The sequence below is a fragment of the Bos grunniens genome, chromosome 11 (assembly GCF_055505025.1).
Source record: "Bos grunniens cultivar Pamir isolate PY7600 chromosome 11, Bosgru_T2T1.0, whole genome shotgun sequence".
Taxonomy (NCBI): Eukaryota; Metazoa; Chordata; class Mammalia; order Artiodactyla; family Bovidae; genus Bos; species Bos grunniens.
In genome coordinates, this window is record NC_141175.1 from 5,110,566 (window position 1) to 5,126,602 (window position 16,037).

Below are 16,037 nucleotides of genomic sequence, written 5' to 3' on the forward strand. Positions count from 1 at the left end.
CAGCCCCCAGGGTTGGGAACAGAGAAACCGATTTAGCCTTCTAAATGGATGAAAACCGAAGCCCACCTCACTGCAGAGGTTGTAAAGTTATTATTACAGATGGGAAGTGCAGGACAGTTTGAAATACTGTAATTATAAACTTGTTGGGGAGCCTTGTTCTTCATTAGTGTAAGATATGAAATCAGCTCGGAGGTACAAGGACAATTACATAGTTGGGACTGTGTCTGTGGTTTACACGGCCGCTGTGTAAATGTAAGGGTGGTTGCTCCAGTCTATCTCCTTCTCTTGCACAAAATGAAAAGCACACCAGTGCAAGTTGTCCTTTGATAGATTTTTAATATGATTTTAAAGAGTTTTGTTTGGTCTCATTCTTATTCAATGAGATTAATTTAAAGCACTTATCCCCTGGGTTTAAGTCAATCCATGTAGGATTTGGGCAGGGTGTGTTGCATGGGGGTAGGGGGGGTTTGTTTGCAGGAGGCTGTGAGAGACTTCTTTCCCACTTCATTAACCCTGAGTTGGGGACAGTCCCCCCCTCGCCCCCTCCTCCAGCCAGAGCTGAGGATTTACCAACCCCCATTCACATGCAAAAGAACTCGAAAGCCGAGGGGCTCCTTAATTAGCTGCTGTGCATTTGGCAAAATTAGAATAATACCCTCAGCACCCTAGGAGAGAAAAGGGGTGGCGAGAGGGTGCTGGCGGGGAGGCGGGAGGAAACTGTAGCAGAGGCCAGCGGAGGGGAGTCAAGAGTGGAATCCGAACCCCACCCCTCCTCCACCAGGCAGTCCTTTCCTGGAACAGTCTGCCACAAACCCGGAGCGGGGCTGGGCTTGCCGGGCCCCCAAACTTCCCAGCTCCAGGCGCCTCCTGGGGAGTCTTGAGCTGCAGGTGGTGTGTGGGAAGGGACCACCTGATTCCACCTCCCCTGTGAGCTGTGGGGCCCCAGGAGGTGACCTTGGCCCTTTGAACGGGAAAGTGAAGTCTGGAGTCTGGCTGGAGACTGAAATCCCTGTCCTGAGACCTGGAGTCAGAGGCTGGGGCCCCAGGGCGGACTTTCCCGGGGTTCGGCTTCCCTCTGGGTGGTGTCCCCAACATGGTCGTGGGGTGAAGGGGCAGTGAGAAAATGGGGGAGTCGCGTTCCCCAGCGAGGGCTCGTCAGGTCCTACCCAGGGCAGGGGCCGGGAGCTTCCTCGCCTGCCGCTGATGCCCGCAGCCGAGGCGCAGGGCGGAGGGGCCCACGGGGGGAAGCAGCCTCGGAACCCATCTGTCGGCCCCCGCGCCGGGCCGGCCGGTCACCAGCTGCTGGCGCCCTTGTTGCGGCCAGATGAGCCGGCTCAGCCAGGGCACCGCATCCCGGCCTGCAGCCGAGCCTGCCCGGGCGCTGACCCCACCCCGGCCCCCGGGACCGGCTGAACAGCGCGGAACCAGATGGAGAGGCTGGAGCAGGTGGGGGAGCCGCGCGCTCGCCTCACTATAGAGATGGGAAGACTGAGGCCCGGAAGGGGGACGCCTGCCCCCAGCCTCAGCTCTCAGAAAGAGAGGGAGACGAGTCACAGTGCTTCCTTACTGAGGGTGAAAAGAGCCTGAGTCCCAGAAGCGGAAAAGGAATCTTCCGGAGGAATGGGGAAGGGCCGAGCGCTGACCGACCAATGGAGCGCGCGGACAAGCGCCTGGTCATTTGTAAGAAGTTTATTTTCGACATTTAAAAAACGAGAGAACCCGAGGGGTCTGGCTGTCCCCCAGACGGAGGCTGGACGCGGGGGTTGGGGTGTGGGTGGGCAAGTCCCCTGGCCGCGGCCTGCCCCGCCTGGGAGGGCGGGCGGTGGGTGGGCACAGGCCCCAGACTCACTGATTCACGGACACAGTCACGGGCTGATGGATCACGAATAAATAACTTTACACTTTGCACACGTATGTACAGCTCTGCTGCCGGCCCTGGCGCGGGGCGGGGGCTCGCACACCCCTTCCCCTCCGTGTGTCAGGGCTGCGGGGTGAGGGCTCGGTGTACAGCTGGAGCGGGAAGCGGGAGAGCGCAGCAAGGGGGTCGCCCCACCGGCTCCCGGGAGGGGCGAGGGGGCGCGCCGGTGGCGGGGTTGGGGGGATGGGACGTATGTACACCGGCGATGGAAGTGGCTCCCTGATGGAGTGACCGAGAGAGAGAATGACGGGGAGGGTTAGGGGGACTCAGTCCGGGGGTCCGGGCCTTAGAAGACTTGGCATTTGGCCCTTCTGGGGACGCTGGGCCCGACGCCAGGGAGGGCCGGTCGGGGAGCCGCCCCCCGCCCCAGGAAGAGGCGTGAAACCCCGCGCCCTCCCCGAGGCTGGCGGAGGGGGGCCGGTGCGGAGCCCCGGGACGGGGGGCCGGGTGCGCCTGGGCGGGCGGGCCGGCGGGCGGGCGGGCGTTCACCGAGGCTGCGCGGCGCGCGGGAGGACGCCGGCCAGCGGTGGCAGCGGCGGCGGCGGCTCGCTGGCGCCCTGGAGTCCGTGGATGAGGATGCGAGGGACCAGAGGTCTCTGCAGGGCGGGCGGCGGTGCGCTGGGCCCGCGGTACAGATAGAGCGCGGCGCCGGGATCCAGGTTGGAAACCAGACTCTGCGGGTAGAAATAAGGCGACGGGAACATCCGCTGAAGCGCCGAGTAATTGCCCGCCTCGGCCAGCAGCTCCAACCCGACGGCCGTCTGTCGCTTCCACTTCGTCCTAGGGACCGAAATAAACGCGCAAGGCAGGGATCAGGACTGGGGCGCTCGGAGACCCCTGCCCCTCAGAGTGCCTGCCCCGGAGCGCCTGCAGAGAGGCCAGGAGGGAGCCCACTAATTCGTTCATATCACTAAATCACGGGTTGCCGGGCACGGTTTTCGCGCATTAAAGGCATCGATGCTATTAATCTTCCACGAACTTTTCATGACTGTCATCCCCGCTTACAGATAAGAAAACTGAGGAGTGGGTCAGATCTCAGGGCGGCCGAAAAAGAGGAGACCCCGGGTTCTAAGCTAGGCTGTCTTATCCCCAGAGCCAGGGGTCTAAGATCGCCACACTTCGTGCAGGGCATCCCACCCAACCTGGGCGCTTGAAGCGGGATGTCGGAGCTCTCCGCCTCGCGCCCCCGTGCATCGGCCCCCGGGGGAGGCCTTGGAACGAAAGATCACCCTGGAGAGGGCCGCAGGGGGTGCCGGGGTCTGTCTGCTCGTGGTGGAATGGGGAGCGGTTGATGCTGCCAGCCGCACCACCGGCCCGGAGGAGACCAGCCTCGCCGCGGGACCACAGTTGACCGCTTCTGCGGAAGCCCGCGGGCCAGAGACCGCGGCAACCGCAGAGGAAGAGCGCACGGCCGCCTCCGCCGCACCCCGCGCGCAGGTCCGAGGCTTGGGGCCAGCCCCACAGTCTGCCCGGTCCCGAAGCCGGGAGGCCCCAGCCCAGTGCCGGCTAGGTTTTGGGGAAGGCAGGGAAGCGAGGCCACTCTGGTTGCCAGGGCTGCGGCCGGACTCCTGGGTGCACCTGGCCGGTGAGGCAGCCCCACTGAGTCGGACTCAGCCATACCAACCCCCATTTTCCTGCCTGAATTATTCATCATCATCATAATTGTGTAATTACTGTAACGGGCCTTAATTATTAATGCCCGAAGCAGTAATCGGTATTTATTATTAATGGGGCAGCGTGTTCTGAGCTTGTTTATGGAAAGCAACATTCCAGCCTCCGCTAAGAGTATGCGGGTGACTGTGGGTGTGTTTGTATTAGTGAATTGTGTCGACGTGAGTGTGTGACTGGATTGAGCGTGTGGCTGTGTGTGTGTTTTGTATGCATTTGTGTTTCTCTTCATTCTGTGAATGTCTTGGGAAGGAAGAGTAGGAAACACCAGGTTCGAGGCCAGTGCCCAGCATCAATTTTCTGGTCCCTCAGGCCCCAAGGAGCTAAGTCTGGGCCCTTTCCCTCCTTGAGTCTCAGGGACTAGAAAGACTGGGGAGGCCTGAAGAATCCCGGGAAAGCTCAGTGCCACCCCCTCTACCCCTAGCAGCTGCCCAGGGCTGGAGGGAGGTGGTAGGATGTGGCCTGGGTGGACAGGCTTGGACCTCCCATGGTCCACGTGTCCATCTGCCCACCTGATCGAGTCCTGTCTCTATCCCTCACTGTGGGCTTCAGGCAAGGCTTTCTCTCTCTGTCCGAGGCCTCACTTTCCCAGTTTCACAGAATGGGGAAAGCTCAGAGGTCCCCAGAATGGGGAAAGCTCAGTCAGACCTGTGTCCCGGTGGGTCTGTGGAGGGGTGGGGAGGAGAGGAGAGGGGGCCTCACCTGCGGTTCTGGTACCAGGTCTTGACCTGCGTGTCGGTGAGGTTGAGTGAGGCTGCGAGCTCCATGCGGTCCTGCACGCTCAGGTACTTCTGTCGCTCGAAGCTGCGCTCCAGCTGTGCCAGCTGGTGGTCGGTGAAGGCCGTGCGCGCCTTGCGTGGCTTTTTCAGGCGCACCGGGGGGCTGTCCCTGGAGCTGGAGATCTCCCGGTCGCCCTCCTCCTTCACTGCAGAGACACAGCCGCGCATCAGGGCCCAGCCTCACCGCCCGCCCGCCCGCCCTTACGGTCTTGTGAATGTGGCTCCCGGTGGCGGTGGCCCCGCTGCACTCGAGCCCGTGGGGCCGCAGCAAAGCCGCTCAGGGCTGAGACCTCCCAGCCCCCAGACCGAGGAGGAGCGACACCTCCGAGGAGAAATAACCCAAAGCCTACAGAGAACTCGACCCAGCTCCCACACTGCACGGGCACTCCCTGGAGGGATTAGTGGACCGACTGGGTGGATCTGCCAGGGGAGGGGAGCGGTGGGGAGGGGACGCAGGAGTTCCAGCCTGGTGGGCTGCTCCGGTGCGTGCTCCGGGGTTTAGGACTGTGCCCCCGATTCTCTGGCTGCATCTGGGCCAGGAAGAGAGGAAGCTGAGGGCCAGAGTCTGGGGAGAAGAACCTGCATTGAGGGACAAAAGCCTGTTCACCCTGGAGTAGACGGTGGTCCTGAAGGACACCCACATCTCGCCTGACCCCTGGTTGGGCACGAATCTATAGGGATGGTTCCCCTGTTTCTTAAACTACAAACAGCGCACAGGCAAAATGCGAACTGCCAGGTGCCCGATCAGGGAGCACAAAGCCGTTTGGAAAAATAAGTGACTCATTTACCCCTCAGATGCACACATCTCTGAGGTCCGTGTGTCCTTGTCATTTGCCTACGGTGGCTGCCCTGTGTTTCCCCCGATGGTCGAGACACACCAGCAGGGTCCCCGCTCCTGAGTCACAAGGATGGTACTGGATAATGTGGTTTCTTTTTTCCCCAGCACTTTCCTTTGGAGTTGACTGCACTGAAAATGCACACTTGCTGGAGCAAGCTCAAAGACCTCCCTCCTTCTTCCCCTAAAGTGATGATACCACCAGAGACCATCTCCCCAAAATGGACGTGGGGCTTCCCTCCCTCTTTTTCTCTATTTTTCCTTTATGCTGAGTTTCATTGAGCATGGTGTTTGCAGTGACTGGGTTCAGCTGAATTGGAGTTAATTTCTGTCTGTAGGAAACAATAATCCGGTTAATTGAGCCACGAGGGAGCAAGACTTTTCAACCAGAAAGCGGTTCGAGACTGGGAGGGTGCCAGTCACCAGGTACACCCCAGTGGTTGAGCCGGGAGAGCGCTAGCGGGTGAGAAACCGGTAAGAAGCCGGTGAGCAGGGGTCCACGCCTTCCCACCGCCTCCTCCAGACCAGCTCGCTGGCCTCTCCCGGCCCTCCTGGACTCGGGCCACATTGGGGCAAGGGTGCCTCAGGAGATGGGGATCTGTTAGGATGGAGGATCTTTTCTGTCTATGCCAGGCAGGTAAAGTTTGAGCAAGTTTGCGGAAATGATTATCCAAACCTCTAACCTGATATTGTGGAAACCTTACTTTTTGACCTCATCATCTGGCCCTATTTGTAAATCCCCCCCATTTCTCAGGACTGAGCTCCAAGGTTGGGGGTGGGGTGGAGGTTGAGTTTGGGGTGTCCAGAAGAACGGGTTGGCTCCTGGGGCTTTTTCTCTAATTCCTCTCCCGGGCGCAGGCTGGAGCCTTCAGATACACACTCGCAGGTGCCCAGCCTCAACCTCCGAAGCAGGCTCAGTCAATCTCAACGCCTGAGAGTTCCAGGCCCCCCCGACCCTGCCAGCTGGGAGCACAGTGCCCGTTTCGTTTCTCCATGGATATCGGCTCTTGCAAGCCAGACCGTGCGCAGCAGAACGCCTGACTTCAAAGCCCGGTTCCGCTTCTTTAAATGTTATGCTGAGGAACCTTTGATGCCGACTCGGATGGGACTGACCTTCCCTGCGTGCCCTCCTTGGAGGAGGGACTCTTCACATGGTAGGTGGATAGGGGAGTCGCTTAGCTGCCAACCCCGTGTGTCTGTCTGTCTCTCGGTAAGGTCTCCTGCTTCGGGTCCGCCTTTGAGAAATGCTCCAGAGGCGGTTATTTCTTCTCCTTCTTCACCCGGGACTTTGTTGATGCAAAGGTGGGGTACCTAGGGCTGGGGGAGACCTTCCTCTGTCTTCAGCTCCAACCCTATTTAAGTGATATGTGGACAGCCGGCCGTCATCACCACCCAGATCAGATATCATCAGGGACAAGAGAAGAAAATTGATATTCCAATTATCTTAACCGAAACCTTGACTCAAAATCCCACCTATGGGCAAAAAAATAAACAAATATAGAGACACGAGCCACACTCTTTCACCAGCACCACGCGGTGCAGGGGGGGCTTGCGACTTATTCTAACTATAAATCTGGGTGTTGTTGAGAATTATAAATAATAAAATATGCTGTTACACATATATATTTACCTTGCCTCCCTTGCTCCCCCTCACTTCCCCATCATACACCTGTCTTTCTCCCAGGCAAGTTTTCCTTGTCTCTCTAAACAGACCTGGGGGGAGGAGCAGGGCTCTCTGGGCCACAGGCGTCTGAACCCCCTTCCTCCAGCTCCAGCCCAACCTGCCCATCTAGCACGGCTGACCCAGGGAGACCTTGGAGTCTCCACTGGTTGCTTGGGGCAGTGGAGGAGGGAATGAGATGTGGAGTGGGGCCTCATATGGGTTTTGGTTTGAGGTCAGGGCATGTCCACAACCACTTCTTGGTTGGGAAGAGAGTGTTAAACGAGCCTTCCTAAATTTTTGTGATAACTTAGTGCAAACAAAGAAGGCAATGGCACCCCACTCCAGTACTCTTGCCTGGAAAATCCCATGGATGGAGGAGCCTGTTGGGCTGCAGTCCATGGGGTCTCGAAGAGTCGGACACGACTGAATCAACTTAGCAGTGCAAATATGGGTCAGGAGATGTAGGGCCCCCAAGACAATATAGAAGTTGGCTTTATAGGGAAGTTTTATCTCATGGAAAGCATTCTGGGAATTAATTATAAGGCTGAAAGAGCTCTAAACAGCCCCTGCCAGCCCTTCATTTTCTACTGGATGGGGACACAGGGCTCTGAAACTCCTTCCCTTCCTGCCTCCTGACTTCTCCCTGAGAAAGAACTTCGTGCCTCTGGCTTCACCAAAGACCTAAAGTCAAGGCAGTGGCCAGGACGAGAAACAAAATTAAGGAATTCTTTCTCTCCTTTCTTCCTTTCTTCTTTCCTTCCTCCTTCCCTCTTTCCTCTTAGTGCTGATCTCAGCTCCCTGGTTAAGACAGGATGGAAAGGAAACTGGAAAGATTCACGGGGTGAAAAAGCAAGTAAAGGGTCCTTCAACCCCAATATAGGCTGGGTGCTGGGGGATCTCTGGGTCCCACACACACAGCCCGAAGTTGATTGCTCAGTGCACTTCAAATGAAATCCAGTGAGAACAGTTGGGTGAGCACAGAGACCGCTGAACCCGATCCCAGCCAGTCAGCCGCCTGCCTGACTGCTGTTTCTACTTTTAAGTGAGCATTTCTTTTGCATGATTCCCTGGACCCAGATCACACCCGGGGCCAACGGGAAGGAAAGCTGAATTGCCCTCCCCATCTGGATATTCAAATTAAAGGGTGGAAAATTGACTGTTCTCAGTGCTTCAGCTGGAATTTCCTGCTAGGTTTTCCCCCTTATAAAAAAGCGTTGGAGCAAGAACCCCTTGGGTCTTCTGTTGCTTCTGCAAGGTCTTTTCTCAGAGAGCCACTGGTCTGAGAGGCACTTGCTTCTGCCCACTGGAGGGTTGGTTAGTCCCAGCCGAAGTTTGGAAAGTTTGCTTTGTGTGTTTTTGGGAATCTCTCCTGGGTCATCACACAGAATTCCTCTCCTCGCTCTGCTGGACTCTTTGTTGCTCAAAAGCATAACCACGGGGCTAACTGACTGAAAGCTTCAGATGAGACCAGCGGCTCTGCCTGGGCCGGGGGCACTCCGGGTGAGCATGTTCATGTCCCCACATGTGTGCACCCCAGTTTTAATGCCGTGTTCAGAAATGGAGCCCCCCTCCCCTAGGTTTTCACCTCCCACTTTCTTACCTTTATACTCAGAGTCTGATGAGGCGTTGCTGCCACTTTTGTCCAGCTTGTCTCTAAAGTCCTCCCCAGGCTTGGCCGCAAGACGGCCCCCAGGGTCAGGAGCGGCTGGCTGCCCGCTGCTAGAGTAGGGTGCACAGGCCGCAAGCGGTTTGCAGTCGGCAAGGATGTCCCTGATCAGAAAGGAGGAGGTCACGGTGCGAGACTGGGCTGGGGCCGAGAGCTGCCCAGGCTGCAGGTGGGAGTCCAAACCTGGTCCCGAAGCCCCGCCAGGCCGCGGGGCTCCCGTCTCCAGACAGTCCCTTCCTGGCGAAGCTGGTGAAGAGCAGTCGCTGCTGCTCTCTGAGCGAGGACTCAGCTCCAGGGGAGAGCGGCAGTCCCCGAGCAAGGGGTCCCCCTTGGGAAGGGCGGGGCTGCCCGCTCGGTGGGAGAGAATGGAGTCGATCCCAAAGCCATTGGAGCCTTCCATAGCCAAGCTGCGACCTGTCCTCCCCAAAAGCTCCCCACCCACCCCCAACCCCAGCCGCCGCTGCCCCTGCCCCTAGCTGCGGGCTGGCATGGGGAAGGCGGGCAGGGAGCCTGCGGGCACCTTGGATGGAGTTCAGCCTTGGGGGAGCCCAGGAGCTCTGGGCCAACCTCCTCTGCGCATTAGATCCAAAAGGGCTCAGCGCGTCTTCTGCAGCATCGCGCCGAGCCGCCGAGCCGAGGGGGGGTGGTGGGAGTGTCAGGGAGAAGCGGGAGGGAGGGTGCGCCAAGTTGGGGAGAGCCAAGGGGGAGACGGACGGCCTGAGCTCCCCTTTGGCACAGAAGAGATGAGAAGACGCTGGAATCTAAATAAAGAAGGGCTTTAAAAAAAAAAAAATCCAAACTGCACGCTTCTTCCAGGCGAGTGGTGGCCGAGGGCAGCGGGGTCAGTACCGCGGTTAGCAGCGGGCCCGAGCCGAGCTACCAGCCGAGGGATCGGGGCGCACCTGGCGGCGTCAGCACCGCGGATAGCGGCGGCGGCGGCCTTCGGCGCATGACGCTCCACCTGGCCGGGGAGGTCTTCTCTCCACGCTCCCACCGCTCCGGGGGCCCCGTCAGCACCGTGGACAGCGCCTCCCTACTCCGCGGTTGCCGCTCTCCGCCCGTCCTCCGCGCGCGCCTTCGCCTCCCCCCCTTCCTTTAAAAAATGAACTTGTGTCACTTTTACTTTGGGGCTGGGTTTTTTTTTTTTTCGTTTCTTCTTCTTCTTTTTTTTCCCGTTGTGTTGTGTGTGTGTGTGTGTGTGTGTGTGTGTGTGTTTTTAAGGGGACTCGCCCACGTGTCCCCGGAGTGATGACGCTGATTGGCTCTGGCCGATTTTGGGGGTGATGTCACGGCTCCGCAAGCCACTGCCCGATTCCTTTCAGTTTGATTAAAAGAGACACTGAATTAATTACAGCACAGACCCAACTGTTTACCGGCGATTTCCACACGGTTTGCTTTCATTAGGCCGGTGATGAGGCTCCTAATGAGGGTGATTAGCCGAGGGGGGTACAGGCGGGCGGGGAGGGGTCCAAAGCCCGGCTGCCGCTGCCGTTGAATTAGGACGTAAGGTTTTTAAGTTTTTCCCCTACACTTTCCCACAGTTATTCAAATTATTCTTCCATCGGGCTGTCAACGATACCTTTTCTACCCCCTCCCTACCTCCCTGCCCGGCCGTTGTTGTTGTTGTTGTTGTTGTTTTTCTCTTTCCTCTAGCAAGAAAAAGGGACTACACCCAGCAGAAAAAGAATTGTATGTGTGGAGAAGAGATTTTAATTTGTTGCGTCGTTTTCGGGTATTTCCTTTGCGGTCTACATGTTTTTCGTGAAGGAAAATCTGTAACCCCCCTTCTCTGATCTCTTTGGACCTGGTGGGCCTGGCAGGGGTGGGGAAAGCTTGGTGTCTGCGCCTGGAAGGAGACAGAACGATGGCTTCACTGTGGGGCGAGGCTGGAAAGCTGGGCAGGTCGGGTCTAGGACGTTAGAGGGACCCCGAGAAATCCGTGTGGCCCGAGAGGGGCCGCGCAAAGGACCCCAACCCAGTCGACAGTCTCTCCTGCGGCGGAGCGTGTCTGGGGGGTCGGGTGTTTCTGTACCTCTAAAGAGTAACCTGCGCGAGCTTCTGAGTGCGAATGTAGACGTCTGCTAACGACTTCGCATTTCGAGAGCAGTGAAAGCCCGCCCGAGGATTTGTTTTCAAAGCAGGGCTGGAAACACGGTCTTTTGGCTGTGAATAACTCGCCCTCTCCACCCTCCCCAACTCCGTCACGGTGGTACTCCAGCTCTGCTCCTTTCGGGGTTCGGCCTCCTGTGTGGGGCCCAGGGCTGCGGGCAGAACTGAAGCGCATCTGGGGCCTGGATCCTCTAGAGGCGACGCCAGGGGTGGGCGACCGGCTCTGTGGTCAAAGGGAGGAGGAAACCAGCGCGCGCGCCTACCAGAGGCGCCCCCCCTCCCACCGGCCAGAGGCGCCCTTCACCCGCTCTGCTCCCGGAGCTCAGGCCTTTCCAAGCGGGAGGGCACCCTCCTGGCCCCCCTCCCCTCGGGCCCCAAGAAAATACCCTAGCCCGGCGTCAGACTCAGCATCTAAGATCGCAGCGGAATAGCGAAGCGCCCGAATCCCCCCACACCCGAGACCCGGCCGGGAAGGCCGGTGCAGCTGGACGGAGCAGAAACTTTCTTCTCCCTCGAGCCAGGCCGGCGGTGGCCTCTCGCCCGACTCCCCGCGCTCTCCCCCTGAGCCTCCCGGCAGATTGGAAGCGGCCTCGCCGCCGGCCGAGCTGGGGGCGAGGACGGGCGGCTCCCCGGGGACGGCAGGCCCGGCTCGGCTGCAAGCTGTCGGGGGAGGCGGGAGGGCGGGCGCCGAGGGGCCAGGAGCTCACGGGCCCCCGCCCTGGCCCGGCAGCCGCTGCAGCGGGCGCCTCGCGCGCCCGGGCCGAGCCGGATTGCCGGTTTTCGTTTGGTGGACTGGGAGGGGGACATAAATCACGAGGACCCTGGGCTGCCCTCGCCCTTCCCGGCCAGTCCTCGACTTGGGCCTTGCTCTCCCTCCAGGCACCTCCGGAGGTTCCGCTACCCCCTCTACTGCTCACCCCACCCCCGCTCCCAGCCTGCTGCCCGCGCCTCGGGAAGAACCTCATCTCCCCCAGATCCCAGGGTCCCAGCTTGGGTCAGCGGGCCCGTCATCCTGGGCCTGTTAGAGATCTTGACGCCCCGGGCCCGCATCCGCAGCATCCGCTAAGCCGAAAGCAAGTCCGGTCCTGCTCCGCTCGCGGCGGTCCCAGCTGCCCCTGTCTTGGGCGGACTTTTTCTGGCCTTGGAGTCTTACGCTGGGGTTCGGATGCCCGGCCCAGCGAAAGCGATGCCTCCGGCGGTGCAAGGCACTGCGCGGGTATGGGGGGTGAGTAGTAAAGGCGGGGGTCAACCTCTTACCCTGGAAAAAAAAAGGCTAAACCACCCCCACCACCCCCGCGCCTCCGCCCCCGCCACCTGCTGCAGCCCTAGCCGGCTTCTCTGTGATTCTTCAAGCCCAAGAATACACAGGTTGTTATATTATCATTCGTTTTGAATTATCTGGTATACGGTGATAAAAACATGCTATGCCATTTATCCCACCTGGAGTTTGGATCCAGCCCACTGTTGCTAACATTGTTTTATTCCTATTTGGGGGTTTCCAGCTCCACTACTGTGCCCCCATCTTTTTCTTTTCTCCATCAAGGGGATAGTTCTTGCATCTCAGCCTGTCCACAGCCTGAGAGGTGTGTGTGTACCCACCTAGGCTCTTGTTTAGCTGGGAAGAAGTCCAAGAATTGGAACTTTACTAAGGTTCCTGGGGCTCCTGGGTGGGTGATCCACCCCTCACTTTGAGAAAGGAGCCTGGTCGATCCTGGAGGGGTGGACGGTTCAACAAAACGGGGTGTGAAACATGGCAGATTAACCTCTGAGAACTTCATTTACAAGGCAGGAAACAGACCTCGCTCCCTCTCTGTCCCTTCTGAGCCCCAGCCCTCTACCCAGCTGTCTTGACCCATCTCCTCCACCCAGGGAAGGCAGAGGCTTGGAAGACTCAGGGGAGAAATGGCAACGGGGGAGATGCGGTCAGATCCAGGGCTAGCACCCCCCAGACCGCTGTTCTGGGCTCCAACACCTCCTCCCCAGCCTCCTGCCTCTGGGATCCTCTAGCTTCAAATGCCGGCCCCCTGGCCATCCAGCCCTTTGAAATTGCTTTCTTTTAAACCTTCTGTCTCTCTGTGGACCCAGAGCCCTGGAAAATCCCAAACCAAGCACTCACATGGCAACACCAATGGAGAAGGAGCCATTGCTCTTCTCCAGGGCAAGGAGGCAGCTGCACGGACTGGCCCGCAGAAGGCTGGGGCTCTGGCCCTGCTCCCACTCCGCGCAGCTCCTCTCTCTTGCCTGGACTTTTGCTTTGGTCCAAAGACATTAACATCGGAGGCTTGTAGCAAGAGGCAAGGATGGGAGAGGCCCATGCCGGCTATGAAGTGGCCTGTCTATGGACTTCAGGCCCTCTGCCCAGTCGGGGGCTCTGGGCTTGGGTTTGGCTTTGGGTCAGGATGGGGCCTGGGTCTCTGGCTGAGCAATGTTTCTTAGCAACTTCCTTATCCGTAGGCCCACCTGCCTCTCCACTCCACGTCACTCAGTACCCCCAGTCCTGAGCACGGAAAAGGCCTTATTTTGACCAGTTTTGCTCACTGACTTACAGGCAGAGTCACACGGGGAGATGTGCTCGAAGCTTTTCATAAACAGTCCTCAAGTCTTTTCTTCTTGTGGAAGATTGTAGCTTGAATGCCATCATTCAAGGTTCTGAGTACCTGGAGCCAAGGGCGGTATACCACCAGTGGAGTGAGGCGGCTGGGGATATGGACTCCAGAACGGGGCAGGCCTAAAGCGGAATCCTGGCCCTAGAGCCCAGGGCTGGGGCTAAGGCGAGGCAAGTGAGGTGAGTAACACAAGTCTATTGAACCTGTTGCCATTAAAATATATATATATATACACACACACACACACACACACACACATATACATATATAGTTGGCTGAGTGGCATGTGGGATTTAGTTCCCTGACCAGGGATCAAACCCAAGTCCCCTGCATTGGAAGCGCAGAGTTTTAACCACTGGATCACCAAGGAAGTGTGAACCTGTTGCTGTTTTGTCCATCAGGAATTTTTAAATTTTGATTTCAAAATATTGCATTAAAATGTTGTCCGTCTTGGTGACCGAGTTTGGCGGAAAGTCAAAAGGTTTGTGTCCTAGCCTGGGATTTGCCTGCCTCACCATGGTCCCAGCCCTGCTCTGTGACCTTGAGCTTTCTCAAGGTTACCTTCTGGGCTGTATGTTTTTCAGCGGAGTTGCCCCCTTCACGTGGTCGTGGTGAGGACTCTGCACTCGGCTCGGATCCTGGAGAACAGTGATTATGCCTTTCATATGATGACTACTAAGAACGACAGCCAGAGCTTTTCCTCTGGCAGGTTAGGGCCCCCTGGAGAAGTCAGCCCCCGGCCCTGCCCTTTGCCTCAGGCCTTCCTACAGGAACCAGTTTTTAACATGGCGGGGACAAGGGATTTGGGCGATATGGGCCAAGCTTGGGTGCTAATATCTTTCTGCAAACAGATGGGCCGGACAAGGATTTGGACAGTTGGTGGGTTTCAAGGTCATGCTGCTCTCAATCATTTTTGTTGGTTTAGCTCAAAACCCCACGGAGCTCCTGAAACCTGAAAGAGAACATATTCTTTCTTTTCCTCTGTTCTTCTCTCCCTCTCTCCTACCTTCCTCTCTCCTCTTACCCTTGCTTCCCTTCTCTTTCTCTTTCCCTCCCTTCCTCTTTACTTCCTCCCCTGGAAACATGCATTCGGTCCTGCACACTGTGGGCCATGCTCCCTGCTGGCGATGTCACCGGGTCAGGATGGGATGGACTCTCACGCCTCAGTCTCACAGAGTGCAATGACACCCATCAGCCTAAATTGGTTTCCAAAGATTACTTCCCAATTGTGAATTCACGTTTTTAAATTGCTTGCATTCAGTTCTAGGAACCTGTATAAAAAGCCAACCTAGATTTTTTTTCTCGTTTAATGATAATTTCAAGCATCAAAGTATTTCCCAAGTAAAAAGAAATGCAGCTGAAAGACGGTTTGGGTTCAGAAGGATGAATGCGAGAGAGGGTTTTTGACTGGAGACACAGACCCGTGTGTCTGTCACCCAGGCCCACCTTGGTGCCCGAGCTGCTGGTCTGCTTGCTGTCATGCACATGTGCTTGCTCTGGGCCCTGGAATCTGTGGGTCTAAGTTGGGAAGCTTGGATGAATGAATCGAAGAGCCAAGCCATCTCCTGCTGGACCCAGGGACCTCCCAGGACTGGATTTGCATTGGTGGCCTTTGAGCATTGCTTTCTCTTTAGGCTTCTAGAAGCTCCCTGCCAGGCAGAGCTCAGACATCAATCACTATTGGCTCATTGCTACCATCCCTGCTAAACATCTTGTGCAATTGTCAGACTCCAGAACCCCATCTCCTTTCTTCTGGCTGAGAAGATTGTTAGTTACCTGGTTTGATCAGGGTAGCAGGTGGCAGGGAGAGAACCAGTGGGGTTTGGGCTCTAGTTTAAAAATCTGGAAAGAGGCTGAAGTCAGTGGGGATTCAGGGTGAAAAGAAAGCTGGACCTAGCAGCCAAGAAGTCTGCTCTGGTCCTGGTTTGGCTCCGTCTTTTCTGGCAGGACCAGACATGTCCTCAGGCCCCTCCCGGTTTTGTGAGTCCTGTTTCAAAGTCTCAGCACCCCAGGCCCCCGCTTGCTCCCACCTCCTGCCTAGTGCACATGAACACAGGCACTGCCTTCCTCCAACCTCCGAGGAAACTTCTGAGGATTTCAAGCTGACTGGGTGGGGGTCCAGACCAGCCGCCTCTCTGAGGCTCGGGAGGACAGTACACATGGGCCTCTTTGTCTGGTTGACTCTCTGGTGGGGTTTGGCCAAGAAACCCAACCTGGAGGCGGAAAGATGGAATGTTCCCAAATGCCAACCACCAGGGAAATGAGAAAAACCAGGGGCTAAAGGTCACATCCCTGGTGAGGGCAGTGCTAGCGTGGCATTCTTTGGCACGTGATCAGGAGCTATCTCCATATCCGCCCCTCTTTAACTGAGAGGTGGCTTTTGGGGGGCAGACTCTGGGACACACTGGACCAATCACTGGCTTGGGGCCGACTCACTGAGTGAAGTCGGGCCCCTTCGACATATCTTTTCCACCTGTGAAGTGGGGAGGATGGTGGAGGAGGGAGGTTAGCGGATGAGCCCTAAGGCCCCTGCAGACTGGAACCTTGCGGCGGGGGGGGGGGGGGGGGGCGCGCGGCGCGTGGGCTCTACCCTGGGTTGTGAAGGATGGACAAGGGCCCCAGTTGTGCCTCGAGGTTCCCCCAGCTCTGCGTGAGCGAGGGCAGGCGTGTGGCCGACACTATAGGATACCTGAGAAGGCAGAATCAGACTGGAATCAGACCTGGGGCTTTGTGCAGGCACAAATAATTCATGAGGAGGGAAGGACCAAGCTAGGGGAGGGAGGGAAGGTCCGG

At 57.6% G+C, this 16,037-nt stretch overlaps 1 protein-coding gene across 1 annotated transcript; it reads right to left on the reverse strand.

Annotated features, from left to right (window-relative positions):
• Window positions 1-2,403: 2,403 nt before the first annotated feature.
• BARHL1 (BarH like homeobox 1) lies at window positions 2,404-8,937 on the reverse strand. The gene is made up of 3 exons (XM_086324395.1): window positions 8,464-8,937; window positions 4,289-4,511; window positions 2,404-2,698 (listed from the first exon to the last, which is right to left on the reverse strand). Exons 1-3 carry the CDS (start codon window positions 8,927-8,929, stop codon window positions 2,404-2,406), a joined length of 984 nt encoding a protein of 327 aa, XP_086180521.1. The 5' UTR covers window positions 8,930-8,937.
• Between the last annotated feature and the right edge of the window lie 7,100 nt (window positions 8,938-16,037).

Bases quoted from the DNA above. Each gene is read 5' to 3' on its own strand.
- BARHL1 (XM_086324395.1), bottom strand. From the start codon at position 8,929: ATGGAAGGCTCCAATGGCTTTGGGATCGACTCCATTCTCTCCCACCGA. The intron at 4,512-8,463 runs GTAAGAAAGTGG...GTGTCTCTGCAG, and splicing joins ATCAGACTCTGAGTATAAAG to TGAAGGAGGAGGGCGACCGG. The intron at 2,699-4,288 runs GTGAGGCCCCCT...TTCGGTCCCTAG, and splicing joins ACCTGGTACCAGAACCGCAG to GACGAAGTGGAAGCGACAGA.